We start from the raw sequence: 19,323 nt of genomic DNA, 5'->3' as shown, positions 1-19,323 counted from the left end.
TTTGCAGGTACAATTTGTGGTATTTCGGAAATAGTTTGATTTGTTACATCCTAAGTGTGTTGCATTCATAAAACCTCAACTCGATAGTCATATTGTTGCATTTTAAAGCTGAAAGGCAAGCTCGCAGACCTGAGGAAGGCACTAGTTATCCAGTGTCCTATTCTTGGTTGTGCAGAGGTAGGTTAGCCAAAGGTGATGGCTCACATGACAATTACAGATACATCAAACAAAATATTAAAATCAGTGCATGCAAACGAGCAGCCACAACTTCCACTTTACCACATGCAAGACGCACACAGTTTTGCTTCATGCTTATTCTCCATCATGTTGAGCATATGCATGTGATTTAACCCTATGAATTCATCTGTCATATTTCATGCACAAAATCCTTTTTAAATTATCAACAAATTTTGTGCAGAAACCTGTTAACAAGCCCTTTTACACTAATTGTAAAATCGCTATGTTCAAGTCGTTTGTGTCTTTTGCTGCAAAATATTTAAAGAGGGAAACTTAAGAAGTACTTTTATATTGTTAGTAATTTTTAAGATAATTAACATTTTACTGACTAAATTAGCATTTAACATTTGCTGGACTGTGCTTGATTATCCATACACCATTTTTGTGTTTAGAAAAAAACATGATACAACTTTTTTTTGTTTTTAAGAAACTTTAATATGTACATCTCTCTATCTTCATTTGTATTTTTATTGCATTATATTCTGACTCCACAATAAAATCTACAGACATTTTTCATAAAACATATTTTAAATATCAATAAAGGCCTGTTCACTCCACTGTCAACAGCTAAGCTGAATTTTAATTCTATGAGAATAGGGAAGTCCTCTACAACTGTTTCAAATGTCAGGCTCTACAGAGTTAAATGTAAAATTTGCCTATAGCGTCTATCTTAATAGACATTCTTTTGTGCATTTAGCCACATCACAAATTACTCATTTCTTCTGTATGCATGTTGTTTTGTGGGCCTTGAAACTAGATCCGTGAGATTTTGTGAAAACGGTATTAAACTGAGCAAGTCAGAAGCTATTTTGGGGTCAAGCACAACAGAGTCTTTCAACAGAAAAGGGAATAAGTCAGATTTGATTCATCACAGTGGCAGCAGGAGGGAAGATGCTTGTGAGCGTCAGTGGTGGAAGACTTGATCATTTAATTTAAACAACTTTACATATTCATAAGGAGAAATGCCACCAAGGACACCATTAGTTGAAACAAGACCAGCCTTGAAGGTTGTTTTTAGAAAAGAAAAGAATGAAGCCACATGAACAGCGGATCAAGTGAATGTTTTGAAGCTTCCTGGTAACTGCAGATCTGTTTGAGCTGTGAGGTTTTATACTAGAGTGCTTTCTTCGTTGCTTTAAGAATGCCCCTCGCCAATTTATTGAAAGGATATTGACTTTACTCATCCCTCAGGGGCTGCGGCTCTGTGCACGTGCAGTGATTGCTTGGATGCTCATTTGGGAATATCAACGGAAAGCAGCAATTGGCTTGTGCATTTGGGAGGCAGATGGCCAGGTTATGGGGGTGTGATTGGATGTCAGAGGTTGGGGTTGAAAGAATAAAGACGTTTTAATTGAAACCTCCAGTGACTCTCACTATTTCAGACCATGTTCTTCATTGCTTGTACTGGCCTACACCCAGCTGTATGTTAGTGTTCCTCTGTTTACAACGCAAGTAAAATGTGTCACAAGCCTGGAATTTGTTACTTAAAAGGCACGGTTTCCAGCCTTAACCATTTTGGTCCTAGACATCCCTAATATGACTCGTGCGCTTTAGGGGGTTTTATCCAGTCATCTGTCTCAGTCTCCTGTCCTGGCAGTATGAAATAAAGAGGCATATTGAATGATACCCTAGCCTTTGCACAGCCCCGTTGGTTGTTTAGCTACCTCTGTAACCTTTCCTCCCTCCACAATACACTGACTAGACAGCTGTATTGATGAAGTATCTTGAGGTCTGGATTGAGGGGAAGTTGGTATTTAACTGGTGAAGCTGCACAAGTTCTCCTCATTGAAGTATTTGACCCTTGTCTGGCTATCACCAGACCAAGCTTAATTTAAAATTGAACATTGGTCTGGGGAGTCTGCTCTGTATTTTCTACTGCACAAGAGGCGGGATCAACGTGCATTATTTGAATGACTCCGAATGCAATTCGGATTGTCCTTCAACCAGTCAGACCACAAGAGGCGTGATCAACAGGCTGTCATCGTGTTAAACCCACCAATAGCGTGCCAGGTGGATAAGCCAGTCTGTGATTGGTTCCCGTAAAGGTGTAACAGCAGCAGTAGAAATGAATGTACTGGTTTCCAGACTGAGTTGCCGGGCGAAATCAAATCGCCAGCAGATCAGGCTGGGTTTACCCAGTCTCGTTTGTCTCAGTATCCAAAGTAAAAGATGATTGCTTTCACTTTCATTACACCTGTCTTGTCATGTGACTTTTTCTTTGTTTGTATTTGTGGAGGTGTTTTACACGATATGTTCAGTTTTATGCACTTTATATATTTAATTAGGCATGATTTAGGGCTGCACGATTTGGGGAAAATATATAATTGCGATTATTCTGGGTAAAATTGCGATTGTTATTTTTTTTTTACAAATGAAAAGTGTGTATATAACATGTTGTGTTTTTATATTAATGTGACTAATAATAATGATATTTTTTTAAAATAAGAAATATTACCATTACAATAACAGTTTCATAATTACAAATAAAAAGAGTATATCAGAATAAATATAACAATATAATACTAATTATTATTATTTTTGTAATATTTTACAGAACTTATTTTACAAAAAAAGAAAAGTTAAGAAAATAAAAAAAACTGCTGGGTTACCTATTAATATGCATACAGCCTATGACTAAAAAACATTAGAAAGGTCTAAGCCGAAGGAGTTATTGTAAAAATAAAAAAAAGGCTCTGTGTGTGTTGTTTATCTGTGGTATCAATTTCTTAAAGTCTGTCTTTAATATGAAATATGAACCTCTTGTGCATCCACTGTGGGGGAAAAAACTCCTGTACATTGAAGAAAAACATGGATTGTCCAATAAATGTATTATTTTTTTAAGTTAAGAACTTAATTTTATTATGTTTCTTATTATTGATAACCCAAAAGTTTTTAATTCATACTGTAATCCAGAGGGCGCCCTCGAGCGGAACCCCCACATTTGCCTCAGAGAAGTAATTGACGTTAGTTATCAGGAAATCCATGATATGAAGCTAACGTGGTGTAAACAGAAGATAGAGACGCTTTGATTAAACATGACAACAACAAACACGACTGCAGCAAAATATGGTGTATTTGAGTTCAAGCCATTAAGGGTATTTTCATAATATTTCATACCCCCCTATGGGTTTCCCATCCGTCACTTCACCACGTGACAGCAGTAAGCAGGCTTATCATTGGTTAACGCGGCGCGAATATCCGCCAAATTTCAGATTTTTCAACTTGAGCGATTCGCGCGAATCACGCGTTTAAAACGCTCAAGTCGCGTGATCATTGCCGCGCGAATCGCGCCATTCGCACCGCAGAATGCCTATTCGCGTCTCTGCATTGACTTAACATGTAAATCACTCGCGCGAATCGCGTCATTCGCGTGCGGTGTGAACACAGCATTAGGTAAATCCTCAACACTATCATCCCTTACTTTATAGAACAAATGACATCGTAATGGGCTAAATGCATGCGCTTTTTAAAAAAAAAGTTACAGTCTCTGATTGTAAAACACGCACATCACGCAGAGAACGCATGCTGCACAGAATCATTCCGAAGCGTGGAATTGTATTGCCAACACTGTTCTCTGATTTATCAATAAAATAGTTTAGAAACTGAATTTCTTGATAACTAAAACTCACTGCTTCACACTTAGGCTGAAGACACACTGCAAGCATGGCGTGAGCATGGCGTTTCTGTTGCGTGTCAGTCGCGGGGCGACTGCCTGGCGTTTTCTCTCTTTGCACACCAGAAGCGGGTCTGACGCAGCGCTGCTGCTTCTATTGATGTACAGGGAAGCCCTATACTTCATGTAAAATATAAATATATTGCTACAGCAAAGACAACGTCTGCAGTAGCCTTTTGACCATACATATCTATGGTATTGACGGCAAAATAGGCTACATAATATTTCGTTCTGTATTGAAAGGTTTAATATTTCAAAACAGTGTTTTCACGATACCAAAATTATGACTTCGATACGATACCAGACTAGAATACCTCGATACCGTTACTAAATCGATACCATGGTTAAAAAAACAAACAAACAAAAAAAACAGAGAATATGATTAATATGACAACAGAACTTATTATTCATTGTTTTATTTAAAAAATAAAAATAGCATACTGTTTCCCCTCTATGTAATTTTTGTTCAATGCATGCGAGTGCGGCTGTATGTCCGAATATGACCAGTCGTTTTCGCCGTCATTACCCGGATGTAGTACCAGAAGACGTGAATACAAACTCGCGCGTGCTGAAAGAAGATCCGTCACTGCGCATCATCCGAGAACGCGCACTTGTCTCACAGCGCACAAATATTGAGTTCTCTTTCAAGTCTTGCGCTTAAATGGACAAACTCACACAAAAAGTATGTCAACATGTCCATCAGGGATGGAAATTAACTTTTTTGTCCACCGGCCACTGTGGCTGGTAGATTTCAAAATCTACCAGCCACTCCATGTTTTAACCAGCCACTTTCTTGTTTATAACCTACAACGTGTAACTGCACATGAAAATTAATACTACAAGCTCTACAATACTAAAGCTGTTTATTTAATCTCAAATCTCAATGAAATACTGACATTTTTTCTTTCACTCTTATACACACACAAACCATGAACTGATATACAATTCATTAAATGAGTAGGGCTCTGTGCTTTTTTTGTTTGTTTTTTTACCTGGATGTGGCATTTGGATGATTTGTGGTCTTTTATGGCTTCCAGTTTTAGGTTTTTAGTACCAACAATGAAACTACTAGTTTTGGCATCTCCTGAAGCGTGTTGACGACATACCGAGCAGAACATTGTCGGTAGGGATGCACCAAAATAAAAATTATTGGCTGAAACCGAAACACCAAAAGAAATTATGCCAATTATCCATTGCATTTATGGCTAATGCTATGACTGTGTAACTTTACTAAAAATCAAGGCATTGCAATTGCATTAATTAATATTAAAGTTTCAAATAATAAATCAATTACAAATTATGCATATATTTATTTAGCACATTGCAACAACCCACAGTATAAAATAAAATTCAAACTAAAATGTTTAACTCGACCTCACTCATGTGTACATTAAATAATAATGTACAGGTCTACTGGCCTGCAGAAAGGTACAGAAATTGAATAAAGCAATCAAATGTAAAATAACTGCATATTTAACTGTTTAAATGAAAGATTACTCCTTATTAAACTTACAAAAGCTATTCAAGAGCAGTGAGTGATGTCCTTTTGTTTGACATTAAACAGACAGCAGTAAAGGCTACTGCCCCTTTAAGACCTAGTACAGGGATATGCTCTTCTTTCTCGACTGTATAACGTTCACTTGAGGCATATTCAGACTATGTTTGCTAACTAATAGTTAGCATAATTTCTTTTGGTGTTTTGGTTTCGGCCAAGAATTTTTATACTAGTAGTTTCATTGTTGGGACTAAAAACCTAAAACTGGAAGCCATAAAAGATCACGAATCATCCAAGCCACATCCATTTAAAAAAAAATGCGCACAGAGCCCTACTCATTTAATGAAATGTATATCAGTTCATGGTTTGTGTGTGTATAAGAGAGATAGAGAAAATGTCAGTATTTCATTGAGACTTGAGATTAAATAGTAGTATTAATTTTTCACATGCAGTTACACATTGTCGGTTAAAAACAAGAAAGTGGCTGGTAAAAACATGGAGTGGCTGGTAGATTTTAAAAATCCAAACAAAAAAGTTTATTTCCATCCTTGATATATACCATGTAAAATTTTAAATGTAACTTCTTTTACTTTATTATTTAAGCAGTATGCTTCACAAATACACCAAGCTTTATTCCAGTATATATTACTTAATACACTTCCAATATAAACTTTTATGAGTAGCTGTTTCACCTGTTATAATATCCCTAATATGTTTATTAGTACAACTGTGTTTCAGAATGTCAATGTCTCCTAAAAACATGCTGTCTTGAACATATACTGCCTCAGAAGGATCACTTCCACACGCTCTTACAAATTGTATAACTTGTTGAGGTATGGTACCAAATACAACAGCATACTCTTTTGGTGTAACTGGAAACTCAAATTTATTCAAAAATTCACTATAAGATAATAAAATACAGTTTGAATTTAAAAGTTGTTTAACTAACACAATGTTGTTTTCATACCAAGTATTATAGAAGAGAGATCTATTTTTATATTGAATGCATCTATTTTTCCAAATGTGCAGTTAATCTTTGTCGTGCATTAATGTGAGTCATGACGGATATTATGGGAGTGGCTTGATGCAGCGCAAGAGATCCAGATAATTTGATCTTGACTGTTGAGAAACTTTAATATTCTCACATAACAAATCTGCTTCAAATTGAATTAAAAATAAAATTACAACATTGAAATCAAAATGTAAAGTGTGTACAAATATTATAAAATCGTGAATATAAATTCTAGTAATCATGTTCATCATAACAGTGCACATTTAATTGATCTAACTTTTATATTGGTTTGTTCGTTTGTCTGTTTCCTTATAAAGGTCCTTATAAAGGATTTTTTTTTTTTCTTTGACAAGTTTTTTGCCAGGGGGCTTTTTTTATGATGTCATTACGTTGTTTTGACGCCAGCCAATCGCTGCATTGCTGATCATGGTTTCACGTATAGATGCATATGCCCTCTTCAGGGAACACAGGCACGAGCAGTGATCTCAGATAATTTAATCCAGATATATTAATCCAATCTGCAAATTAGTTTGAAGAACCAAATTAGCCAGAGATCAATTATCAGGATTAAAAGATCTGGGATCTGTCAAATCATCTCGGATGTATTAAGCAAGGTACAAAGATCTGGCCCCTAGTCTCTATTTTAACCTAAAATACTACAATAAATAAAAAAAATTAAAAAATAAAATATTTTATAATTTTAAATGGCAAAAATAGACAATAATTATTATTGCATACATTTAAAAAAAAATACCATCAAATAATCTCAAAATTAAAAAGAATAAAAAATTATTGAAGAAAAATAATTTGCATTGGTTTAACTTGGGTGGAGGAAGTTTAATTTTTAGGTATCCGGTCACTTATGACTGGGAAGACAACCAATGCAACACCTAAACGAAGAGAACCAGAGGGTTAATGCTTTTCATTGTGTGGTTTTGTCCGACATCTTATCAAAAATCTCGGCCCGAGTCTGACTGGAGGCTGTTTTTTTGTTGTTGTTTTTTTTGGCTTACATTGTTGCAGCCATTAAAATAGTTCAGTTTTGTTTTTAATGCCAAAGTAGTTATTTCATTTTGTTTATTTAACTTAATTTAGAAAAATGTTTAGAGCTATTTTTTTTGTTTGTTAAATTAAAGTTTTATTTTTTTTAAGTGACAACCAAGCGAGCAAGGCAAGGCAAGTTTATTTATATTGCACATTTCATACACAATGGCAATTCAAAGTGCTTTACATAGAAATAAAATAAAAAAGGATAACAAATGCATAAGAAAAAGAACACATTGTGTAAAAATAAAAATATAAACCATTGTAAAGAGAATTAAAAAAAAAAAAATCTTGACCAGCGGCCGACAGTGAGTTAACCACAAGTTTAATCAATTTAGCCTCTCAGAGACAACTCTTGACTTGTCTTGCCTATAATAAAATCCATAGATATAACACTTCAAGCATCACAGTGTTAATTTAGCCTGATATAATGTTACTTCCACAGTAAAAAAAAAATTGACGAGCTGAGGCTGATACTACAACTCAACGGCGCTCGCAAGCTAAACAAACAAATAAAAAAATAATAATAAAAGAACATGTAGTTTGTCTTATAGCTACTTTAAACCTCCGCAAAATGAATAGCCTATAAATCAGATCTTCAATCCTTGCACTATTTAATGGAGTTCACACCAACAAAAGCAAAAGATTCAAGATGCATTTTATTCAGCAGCTCATTTCAAATTCAAAGACCGCAATATGAGAGATTGACCTAAGCACTGGTAAGATCACTTATTAATTTTGATTGATGATCTTGTGTTTTTGAGTAACTAAGACTTATTTTAAGTTTCATTTACTGCCATTTGCGTTGGCTTTCTTTACTCAACTGCAGTGATGTGTGTTGCAGCACCATATCTATCTGACTGCAACATAACACGCTTTCACACTAGGGCTGGGATAAACGATTATTTTTTTAACGATTAATCTAGCGATTATTTTTTCGATGCATCGATTAATCTAACGATTATTTTTTCTCTGTCCGATTCGGTTACGATTCGATTCGATTAGGGCTGCAGCTATCGATTCTTTTTGTAATCGATTAATCTACCACTTAATCAATCGATTAATCGATTAATCGGGTAATAATTACTTTTTCTTTATTAAAGAGCAATAAGAGACAATAAGACGGGTATCTTAAAATTAACATCTAATTTGTTTTCTTTTTAGAAAAATTTAGTTTTATTGCTGAAATTGCATACATTAATAACTGTGAAACTAAACAATTTTAATGCATACAATTGCCATATTATATTAAATACAAATCTATTTCAAATTACTTTAAAAAGGTAAACATGGTTCAATCTAAAACTAAACCTACAACCAATAAATCTAAATAGTAGTAATATAAATAACAATAATGCCAATATAAATAATATAAATATTCTATAAATTCTATATAATATAAATATTCTAATATTCTAGGCCTATAAATATTCTATAAGTAATATAAATAACTAAACATTGTATTTATGTTGTGCAACTTAACTTTCATGTTTCAGCTTCAGCTCAGGCATGACATAAGCATTTACTGTCTTATTTACTCCTTTACTGAAGCAAAACATATTGGACAGGTTAACTTGGAAGAAGAGATGTGCGGATCAGCTCTATCGTCACCGAATCAGCTGTTAGAAGCAAACCATCCACCTGCACCCGGTAGTCACAACTTCAAATCCTCCGTGTTAAGCGCGATGCTATCGTCACATATTAGCTACACTGAAGAAGGTTGCTAAACAAAACAAAAACACTTATTTACATAAACCAGGGTCGACAACCTATACATCACACAAAGGAATAACCGCTAGAACGTGATCAAACGCGAGATATGTTTAATTCCGTTAAAGTACATCACGCATGCTGATCTTTTGAGCTAATCATTCATCATTGTAACACAGCTTGTTTTAAGTTAGTAGCTATAAATATGATTAAAGTGTGATATTTAAATTACACAAATCAATGAAAGCACGCCGCTCTGAGCTCTGAAAGCACGAGCGCTGCTCATCACACACACGCGCGCGCGCGCGCGTGTTACAGCTTGTTCTGATGTTGCGCCTAGTATTGAGAACATCTAATGGTGCATTTTTTTCGAAGATATTATCAGGTAGGATATATAAAGTCTCATTAAAGATTTCACACACATCACAATGACGGTGATCCATGTGCAAAGCTGCAAACTCCATCGAGTTCGTGTGTTTGGAGTTGCTTATCTCCTCAGCTGACGCGTGAACTGCCGCAAATGAAACTTAAATGTTCAGCGTCGGATCCTGAAGCTCAACACACAGTTTTCTTCATTTAAAAACAGCGATACTAAATGATATTACCAGTGCTGATGCCCGGCCGCTCTCTCTCTCTCTCTCTCGCATTGCGGTCTTTGATCTCGACATGAGCTGAAAACGAAAGTTAAAGAACGACACGCATTCATTGCGTTTTAGCGTGATATGAGAGTTCCGCGTCTTTATTAAAATCAACATATTAACGATTTCTCTCATCCACCTGCAATGTTTGGGATGTTTACGCACCTGAACCGCGGATATAACCGCAATCCGCTCATACACCGAGTCCTTACACAAAAAATGTCTTTCTGCAATATGTGTGTGTAGTTAAATGGACTAAGCGAAGCATCGAGGCAGATGATTTTGCCTCGAGGATTTTTTTGATTCGATTAACTCGAGTTACTCGATGAATCGTTGCAGCCCTAGATTCGATTATCAATTATCTCCCCATTAATTGCCTAATAGCAATTTATACATGTTGATTTAATTATCTGAATGAAAAAAACTAATTCCTTAACATTGCAAAATATGTTTATTGCTCTTAAAATTCCAAAGTAAAAGACTATACAAGAACAATGCATTCAATAAAATCATAACAAAATACACACACACACACCCTATTTTAAAGTTACTGCACTCTGCCTTTGTATTGTCTGCAAAAAATGTGGAGTCATGCCAAGGCAAAAACTTCCATATTATCAATATTTGGTTGCTGATCACCTTTTACAAAATCAATATAGTAACACCTGTATAAAATCTAATGATCATGGCATTTATTTTGGATGATTTACAATTATTTATAGCCATCTTTTTATTACCATCATGTGCTTTGGTTGCATTCTGATGCCATTATTAAGGACACAATACGTCTTGTAAAGAGTATCTTCATTGCTGTGCAGCAAAACTTACAGGTTGATAGGTGACACTGAATTATATGAACAAGATAAGCTTATTTCTAATGAGTAAACATTTGCATATATAATGCAAAGATATAAAAAATAGAACAAATAACAAATCATGAAAAATGCATGGGATTGGAATAAGATAAATAGCAAATAGTGCCGCTGGTTAATCAAGGGTTAAGTTTGGCTATCACGCTCTAATGACAGCGCTGACTGGATCAGATTGCCCATTCATAGGCTACAGAGTAATTATTTATTGCAATATGTTTTTAATGTTTTTATCTAGTAAAAAAAAAATGATACAATAGGCTACATAGCTTAATTACTTTTACATCTTTGAATGAAAATCGCCTATAGCCTAAAAGGACAACTTTTAGATTGATGTGAACGACAAGTAGGAAAAATTCTCAGAATGCTTGTGGATTAAACATCCCCGATGACGTTCATTGCCATGGATTTTATCGGGTTTACAAGAAAAGGTAGGATATATGGATATAATTGCGAACTGTTACTACTGATTGTATGCGTGAGCTCACGCTGTCACGGCATTCGAGTGCACACAGTCGTGGGCAGCCCCAAACTGCCTGACAGCGCGCTGAGTGAATATTCTGCATTATGAAAACATGTATGACAGTACACAGGCTACACCGTAACTTAAACGCGGCAGACTTTAATAGACAGTAAAACAAAGGCGGGACACCATAACTGGATGTCGGTACCGTAACTTAATTGTAACATCTGTCTTCCTGTGTGCAGAAATTTGTTTATGTAGCAGTGACAACAAAACACGTGCATGCGCACCTGTGCTCTGTGCGCGCCGCGCGCCAACCCGCAAGCCTTGCACTTCTGAAAGTCTGAGGAGCCACTCATGTTGCTACCATAGATATACATAAAAAATAATATACTTAATTACATAATATACTTTATTATGTTTGGTTGCTACTACTCTCCGGCGCTACCATCTTTATTTTGAGTCTGACAAATCGACGCGCATATTTTGCGTCGACGTATTTTTTGCGTCGACGTCATCGATGACATCGACGCGTTGTCCCAGCCCTATTTCACACCGAATTTTTTTTAAACTATTTGCCAGGAGTAAAATTTACGCGTGGTTTAAACAGCCAGATACATTTACATTTGTCCGGTTTTGTCTGAAATGCTTTTAGACCACCTTCTGAATTGGTTTGTTTGGAATCTCGGAAGGCATTTACGCCAACTCCTGGTCATTTCGTAATCAGACAGATGCCTGGTCAGAGAAAACGAATGAAGGAACCAGTTGCAAAAAGGCCATAACTGTAGAGCTGCGCTAAAGAAAAGCGTGCTGCTGCTGGACTCTTTAACCCTGTGCAAGACATGTCTTGACAGTCGTGTAAGCTATTATGGTCTCATGTTGTTTCCACCATGCAGTGTAGCACATCTCATTGTTTCTTTAATAAAATAAATATAAAACGAAAAGGTCGGAAGCCCGGCCCGCGTTTAGGTATGATGTAAAAAAAAAATGGCATAAATGCAGGGCTCTAGTGTGAATCTAGGTTCTGTTGTTGAGCTGTTCTGTATGTTCTGCTGTTTGCACAATAAAATAAACACATGAAAGTCTTTTTAACGGGTCACAGACACTCGTCAATTGTATTTTTATGTAATGCCAATTCAATATTATAATCTTATCAGTTAACGGTTAATATTTGATTAATGAGCATTAGTTGTCGGTCGGGAAAATCAACCGAAATGAGCATCCCATCTATTAGGGCTGTAACGATATGCGATATGAAATCGAAATCGCAATACGCAGGTCCACGAACCTGTATCGCGATGTGAGAAGGCAGAATCGCGACACACCCTTTCCAACTCCCAGAATTAACCTTCCTGTCCAGGTCCAACTTTTAAGTCAGCAGTATGGCAACATTTCAGCTACCCGGTGGAGAACAAGGATGGCAATCGTGTAGTTGACAAGACCCACACAATTTGCCGTAAGTGTTTCAAGAAGCTTCCCCAACCGGCTGGCAACGTGGTGTGAGCGTGGCGTTTCTGTTGCGTGTCATCCGCGGGGCGGCTGCGTGGCGTTTTCTCTTTCTTTGCACACCAGAAGCGTGTCTGACGCGGCGCTTCTGTTGGTATTGATGTACAGGAGGCCCTATACTTCATGTTAAATATATATTGCCTATTGGTACCGCAAAGGTCGGCAGTAGCCTATTGACCATACAGATATATGGTATTGATGGCAAAATAGGCTACAGAATACTGTACAGAATAAAACTGTTTTGTCCCCCCCATATCGAGGTTTGTATCGTACCGTGGGTCAAAAATCGTGATACGAACCGAATCGTGGGTTTGGTGTATCGTTACAGCCCTACCATCTATGCATAAAAAACCTGCATTTGTGTTTCAGCTCGTGGATCAGACTTATTTGTTCATTAATGATGTCCTCAGCGAGTATTTTGACTCTACTTTCATCACATAAATGTCGACCTTAAATTGTCATTCAATCCCTAGTGGGAGTAGGGGTGTAAACAAGACTAATATTAAGTGACTTACATTTTAGACACCATATTGCCTGTTTTCACTATATTTCCCCAACGAAAATGGCTCAGAACAAAGTCACAGCACTGTAATTGTGTGTCTGAGCAAAACGCAGATGTGTCCTTATTGAGTGAATCCGCTTTTTGACAGAATTAGTTGAATCCATGATTTGATGACTAAGATATTCAGGAACAAAGCCGGGATAAACAGAGGAACTAACATTAGCGTAGATGCCATTCTTTTTATGATGTAACGAGTACATCAGGTGCTATGGGAAGTGTTCCCGGTTCCAGCTGATCTAGTTAATGCAGCCACAACCATTTAACTGATTTGAATAATAGAAATTGATAATGTTCTACAGTCCCTGACAAAAGTCTTGTTGCTTGTGTACAAATTGACCTAAAGTGCCGCTGAAATATATTTCTAATCAAGATTTTTTTACAAGAAATGGCTCATTTTAATCCCACCAGCTTTTGTGATAAGGTTTCAGTGAAGAACTAAACTTTCAAAAAGTATTCTAATATTCAGAGCTTGGTAAAGCCCATTGAGTCAATTTTTGCAAAGACATAAGTGTTGTCACCTTGTCATATGAGCTTCACCAGTGACTAATAATGGATCAATTAGGTCTCAAGTGTGTATAAAAAGAACCCCAGTACGCTAGACCTTCACATCAACTGCAACTAGACCTCTGCAAACATGCCTAAGATTCACCCAGAGACTAATGTTTTGATTATCAAGAGGCTGAAGACCAGATCCACTGCTGATGTGGCAGACACCTTCAATGTGTCTCAGCGTCAAGTACAGAGGATAAAAAAAAGATTTGAAGAGACTGGAGACGTTTTTGACAAGCCCAGGTCAGGCAGACCCCGCAAGACAACTGCTCGAGAGGACCGTTTGTTGGCTCGACTGCAGCAGAGCTCCACAAGACCTGGTCACCTGAAGTTCCTGTGTCAACCAGAACAGTTTGTCGGATTCTGTCTCGAAATGGCCTCCATGGTCGAATCAGTGCCCAGAAGCCAGCACTAAACAAAAGACAATTGAAAAACCGTGTGGCATTTGCCAAGGCCCACAGCCTGCTAAAAGGATGGACGCTGGAAAAGTGGCAGAAGGTGGATTTTTCAGATGAATCTTCCGTTTTTACACCACAGTCGCCGCAAATATTGCAGGAGACCTACTGGAGCCAGAATGGATCCGAGATTCACCCAGAAAACAGTGAAGTTTGGTGGCGGAAAAATCATGGTCTGGGGTTACATCCAGTATGGGGGTGTGCAAGAGATCTGCATGGTGGAAGGCAACATCAATAGTCTAAAATACCAAGAAATCTTAGCTACCTCTTATATTCCCAACCATAAAAGAGGCCAAATTCTGCAGCAGGATGGTGCTCCATCGCATACTTCCATCTCCACATCAAAGTTCCTCAAGGCGAAGAAGATCAAGATTAGGGATGGGTACCGAAACCCGGTATTAAACGGGCACCGGGGCTGAATTTTGAAAGACCGTTGTATCGATAAGCTCGGCCGTTATCGGTTCTGCTGTAGGTACTTATGAAAATACACGTGACGAGAGAGAGCGAGCGAGAGAGCGCAAAACGACAGCCCTAATGAGTTGATGACTGAGGACAGAACTAAACATTCAAACATAGTCTGGTTACACTTTACACTAGATTGTGATAATGTGATTTTATTTTAGATTTTGGCTTCTTTGGCAAAGATTTTGGCCAAGAATATAATTTTAATATTTATGCCTAGCGCAACTTAATTCCCTTTGCAGCAGTAGCCTATCATTTCTCCTTATGACTCAAACAGAATCAGCACGATCGGTGATTGTTGTAAAATACAGTCTAGCTACTGCTGGTAAATTGTGGGATGCGTTTGTATAATAAAAAGAGCGATTAAAAGCACAAAAATATGCGCAAGAGATTGTATTCAAGTCAGCGCGCGCTCAGAAACAGCTGCAACGAGACGAGCAAATTACACTTTCAGTTTCACACTCGCGTCTAAACGATCAAATGTACACAAACATCTATGTCAAAACGACCTGCTTGGAGAGTCACTTAAACACAACACAGTTTGTCTAAAATGGACGTAGTTATTATGGATAGTTGGGAGAAAATGTAGTGCATCTGCCTATTATCAGTCACATATAGATCTGCACATCTGTCTTAAAGAGGCAGCGGTGTAATTAATCATGCTGACGAATTACTGCGAATTAAACAACCAAATGCAAAGAGAAAATCACTCACAGCTCTTGATTGAATAACTTCAGCTTTAATAAGCATTAATTTATCCTATCTATGATAAACTATGCAGTGTTATTTTACATTTGATTTTGATTACTAGAATTCTTCCTGAAATTAAAGCACTGTGTAGGCCTATATAATTAATTGTGTGTGTGTGTATGGGATATATATATATATATATATATATATATATATATATATATATATATATATATATATATATATATATATATATATATATATATATATATAAAATACCGATACGAATACCGTTAAAGTACCGGACCGATAAGCAGTATCGTTAAGAGTAGTAATACCGTTAAAACCTTAACGATACCCATCCCTAATCAAGATGCTCCAGGATTGGCCAGCCCAGTCACCAGACATGAACATTGGGAACATGAGCATATGTGGGGTAGGATGAAAGAGGACGCATGGAAGACGAAAACCAAAGAATATTGATGAACTCTGGGAGGCATGAAAGACTGCTTTCTTAGCTATTCCTGATGACTTCATCAATAAATTGTATGAATCCTTGCCAAACCGCATGGATGCAGTCCTTCAAGCTCGTGGAAGTCATACAAGATATTAAATTTGGATCTCACAGCACCACAACTTAATTTGCTGACATATTTTTGTATTTGCTGTAAATTTGTTCAATTTCTGTATAGGCGACAACTTTTGTCTTGCCAAAATTTTACCTTTCCGTCTTGATTAAATGATAAATATTTTTTCTGTGAACATTATTTATTTCAGTGCATTAAACATCATTTGGGAGGGTTTTAGCTTTTCATATGGGCTATTTCTAACACCAATTAATTAATTAAAAGTCAGGTTAATATCAGGTATTTCTAGAAAATAGATAAGCGACAAGACTTTTGCCAGGGACTCTATGTGTATGCCATAGTAAAGAGATATGTTTTTAGTCTACATTTAAACTGACAGAATGTGTCTGCTTCCCGAACAATGCTAGGTAGGTTTAGGTGCTAAATAGGAAAAGTATCGACTGTCTGCAGTTGATTTTGATATTCTAGGTATTATCAACTGGCTAGAGTTTGAGACGTGATGGAGACGCAATAGATGTGATTGAGTATAATGTGTTAGGAGTACTGGGGAGCTGTTGAGCCAGTACTGTTAAGAGTACTGGCTCAAGTACTGGGGAGCTAAACCATTTAGTAAACGGTATGTGTATATGCCACTTCAAATACAAATGCAGTTTCCTGTCTTTTGCAAAGATAAATTTTGTTGATGCTTATTTGATTTGATTGGTAATGTCCCTATTGTCTTATACTTTTGATGAAATGTATGGAATTGACTTTATGATGCATGCATATTATGTTTAAATACATTTATAAAGGTAAAATGACCATGAAAGGTGAAAAATCAATAATATAATTTTTTTTAGGGGGGGGGGGGGAGATGGTTCAATGCTGTGAACTCCTAAACTCCATCCTCTCGCCCCCAGCAAAACAAATGTCATTTATTTTTGTTCAATAATAAATTTTAATTATTTAAAATTTTATTTTATGATCATATGGAAGGAGTTCACATTTCTTAGTGAGCAGACCGACCAGTATTGTGGCTGTGCAGTGAAGCTCATTGTGTATGGACATGTTGAGGTGACCCTTTTGCTTCTACTGTGCTGTCTTGGCATAAGGCCTCACACCGCATCAATTATGAATGGAACCCCATGTGGCTCACGGTAGATTGCTGCACCCCCTCCCTTACTGTCAATTCACTATCTACTCTGACATTGGCATGGCAACGTGATATGCATCATTGATTTGAGCCATGGAGATTTAAACATGTAGAGTTCTGACTGCCTTTTGCAACAATGACATCTGCTACAATGACACAGCTAGTAATGGACAGATAGACTTATATTGGCCATGCAAACTAATTGGTCGATATTTTTATTCAATTCATGATTGCTTTATTAGTGTGCGTTTGTATAACAATATTAAGCACATAATATTCTGCCTCATACAGGAAGTTAAAATGTTTAGTAAAAAAAAGACTTGTTTTGCCTGGAGTTTTATGTTTTTTGCAAGTTAGGGTCATGGCCTTAAAAAAAAACCCAGTTTGAAGCACTGATTTTAATTTAGCAATGTTTGTGAAACAAGTGTAAAGCCTATCATTTGTGGTGTTTGGGGAGAGTTACTTGCTCTCATACACATTTGTCAGTTTTTCCCTGTAGTTGCTCAACAATGGCTTCTGGTTGTTGTGTTGTAGCTTGCTCAGGAAATTATAGCTTAACACACTTAAGAGGTGCAGATAGATATTAGAGAAAGTATCTGAATTTTCTGTCAGCTCATTCAGTCTTTGATATTTTGGTCTCTTCCTAAGGGGCTGGTTCTGAGGGGTGAGGCCGCAGGACCAGACTCAATGAGTTTCCAGCGAAATGTCCGAGAAGTCAGGGCAGAGCACCAAGGCAAAGGATGGCAAAACAAAGTATGCAACCCTTAGCCTCTTCAACACGTACAAGGGCAAGTCTCTGGAGACCCAGAAAACTGCAGGTGAGTCAACTGACCATCCTTGCATATGGTCAAGAATGTTACACATCTCCTCAAAATTGAAAGCTGTAAACTGTCATCTTTAAAAATCATCTTTAATGCAGACATTTAACTACATTTATTTTGGGCTGAAATGTAATTTTAGCACATTTTGAGACATTCACATATGTAGCTCATTATAATTTGCACTTCAACTCTTAATGTATGAATTGTTCATTGAGAAGTGTCAAGTGATGCAGTGGAGTCTTTGAACTGTTGTTTATTGAGCTCCCCAATCAGCCTTCTGTGCATTGCTGGGTCAAATAAGAAGCCTTTGTCCACTCAGTCACCGCTTTGAATTCTTATGAGCTTTACCAGATAGAGAGTGCCCCAAAACATTTGTTGTTGCTGCTGTAAATGATTTTCTTGTTAAAAACTCAGAAAACTATACTTCCTTTGCCTAAATCAAAAGTTTAGTGTGTATTTAAGGCTAATGAAATGTTATTTTTTGTTTGTTTTTTCTCCTCAGTTGCCGCCAGACATGGGCTCCAAAGTTTGGGCAAAGTTGCTGTTAGTCGACGCATGCCCCCTCCAGCTAACCTGCCCAGCCTGAAAGCTGAGAACAAAGGCAACGATCCCAACGTCAGCATTGTACCCAAGGACGGCAGCGGATGGGCCTCCAGACAGGATCAACCAGGAGACGAACGGTAAAACTTCACCTTCTTAAATGATAGGTGTATTGCCTGTTGAAAGATCAGTTTTGGAAATTATAATCCTCTTGTTCCGAACACACTCCTTTAGATTCCTGTATTCCATTGACACTTCCCTTATGATTATAGGCAGCAAGAGACTCCTCCACCACAGCCCAAGCCAACGGTGCCCCAGACCTCTGATGCCCCTCTGGGAGGCAGCCGCTCCTGGGCCAACAGCAAACAGTCTGGGCAGCTGGACGGTAAGCCTTTTCTTCTGTAAGCCGTTGTTGGAGTGTTCTCAAAATACAGTGTACTCTGTGCACTGTAAATTCTTATGCAAGCTAATTTATATATCCGAATTATCAATAGAGTTTTAAACCGCTAAAGTCAAGTGCTTCAATGTCACTGTATGTACAGGAGCTCCTCGGATGAGCAGTCAGTTCCATCAGGAGTTTCCGAGTCTGCAGGCGGCGGGTGAGGTGGAGAAATCAGGTGACCAGGAAGATGAACCCTATGGACCGGGCCCCAGCCTCAGGCCTCAGAGTAAGCCCATTTTGTCTTTTAACTGTGTGAAGGCACTGAGTCAAGATGGACATGTTGACATACTTCTTGTGTGAGTTTGTCCGTTTAAGCGCAAGACTTGAAAGAGAACTCAGTATTTGTAGACTGTTAGATGAGTGCACAGAGGCAAATCTCACAGCGCGTGCCAGTTCTCATTCGCGTCTTCTGGCACTACATCCGGGTGATGACGGT

General features: G+C 37.4%; 1 protein-coding gene across 2 annotated transcripts in view; it reads left to right on the top strand.

The window, feature by feature from the left end:
- The window catches only part of prrc2c (proline-rich coiled-coil 2C), a 41,823-nt gene that overhangs the window by 681 nt on the left and 21,819 nt on the right, over nucleotides 1–19,323 (top strand). For both annotated transcript variants that reach the window (XM_067417195.1, XM_067417196.1), the window contains exons 2-5: nucleotides 17,733–17,902; nucleotides 18,408–18,585; nucleotides 18,718–18,830; nucleotides 18,988–19,113. In XM_067417195.1, the coding sequence (XP_067273296.1) occupies nucleotides 17,788–17,902; nucleotides 18,408–18,585; nucleotides 18,718–18,830; nucleotides 18,988–19,113 (532 nt within the window). In that variant the 5' untranslated portion in view covers nucleotides 17,733–17,787. The remainder of the gene's footprint in view (nucleotides 1–17,732; nucleotides 17,903–18,407; nucleotides 18,586–18,717; nucleotides 18,831–18,987; nucleotides 19,114–19,323) is intronic.

The sequence above is a fragment of the Pseudorasbora parva genome, chromosome 15 (assembly GCF_024679245.1).
Source record: "Pseudorasbora parva isolate DD20220531a chromosome 15, ASM2467924v1, whole genome shotgun sequence".
In the NCBI taxonomy this organism is placed as follows: Eukaryota; Metazoa; Chordata; class Actinopteri; order Cypriniformes; family Gobionidae; genus Pseudorasbora; species Pseudorasbora parva.
This window is presented reverse-complemented; position numbering and strand designations above follow the sequence as displayed.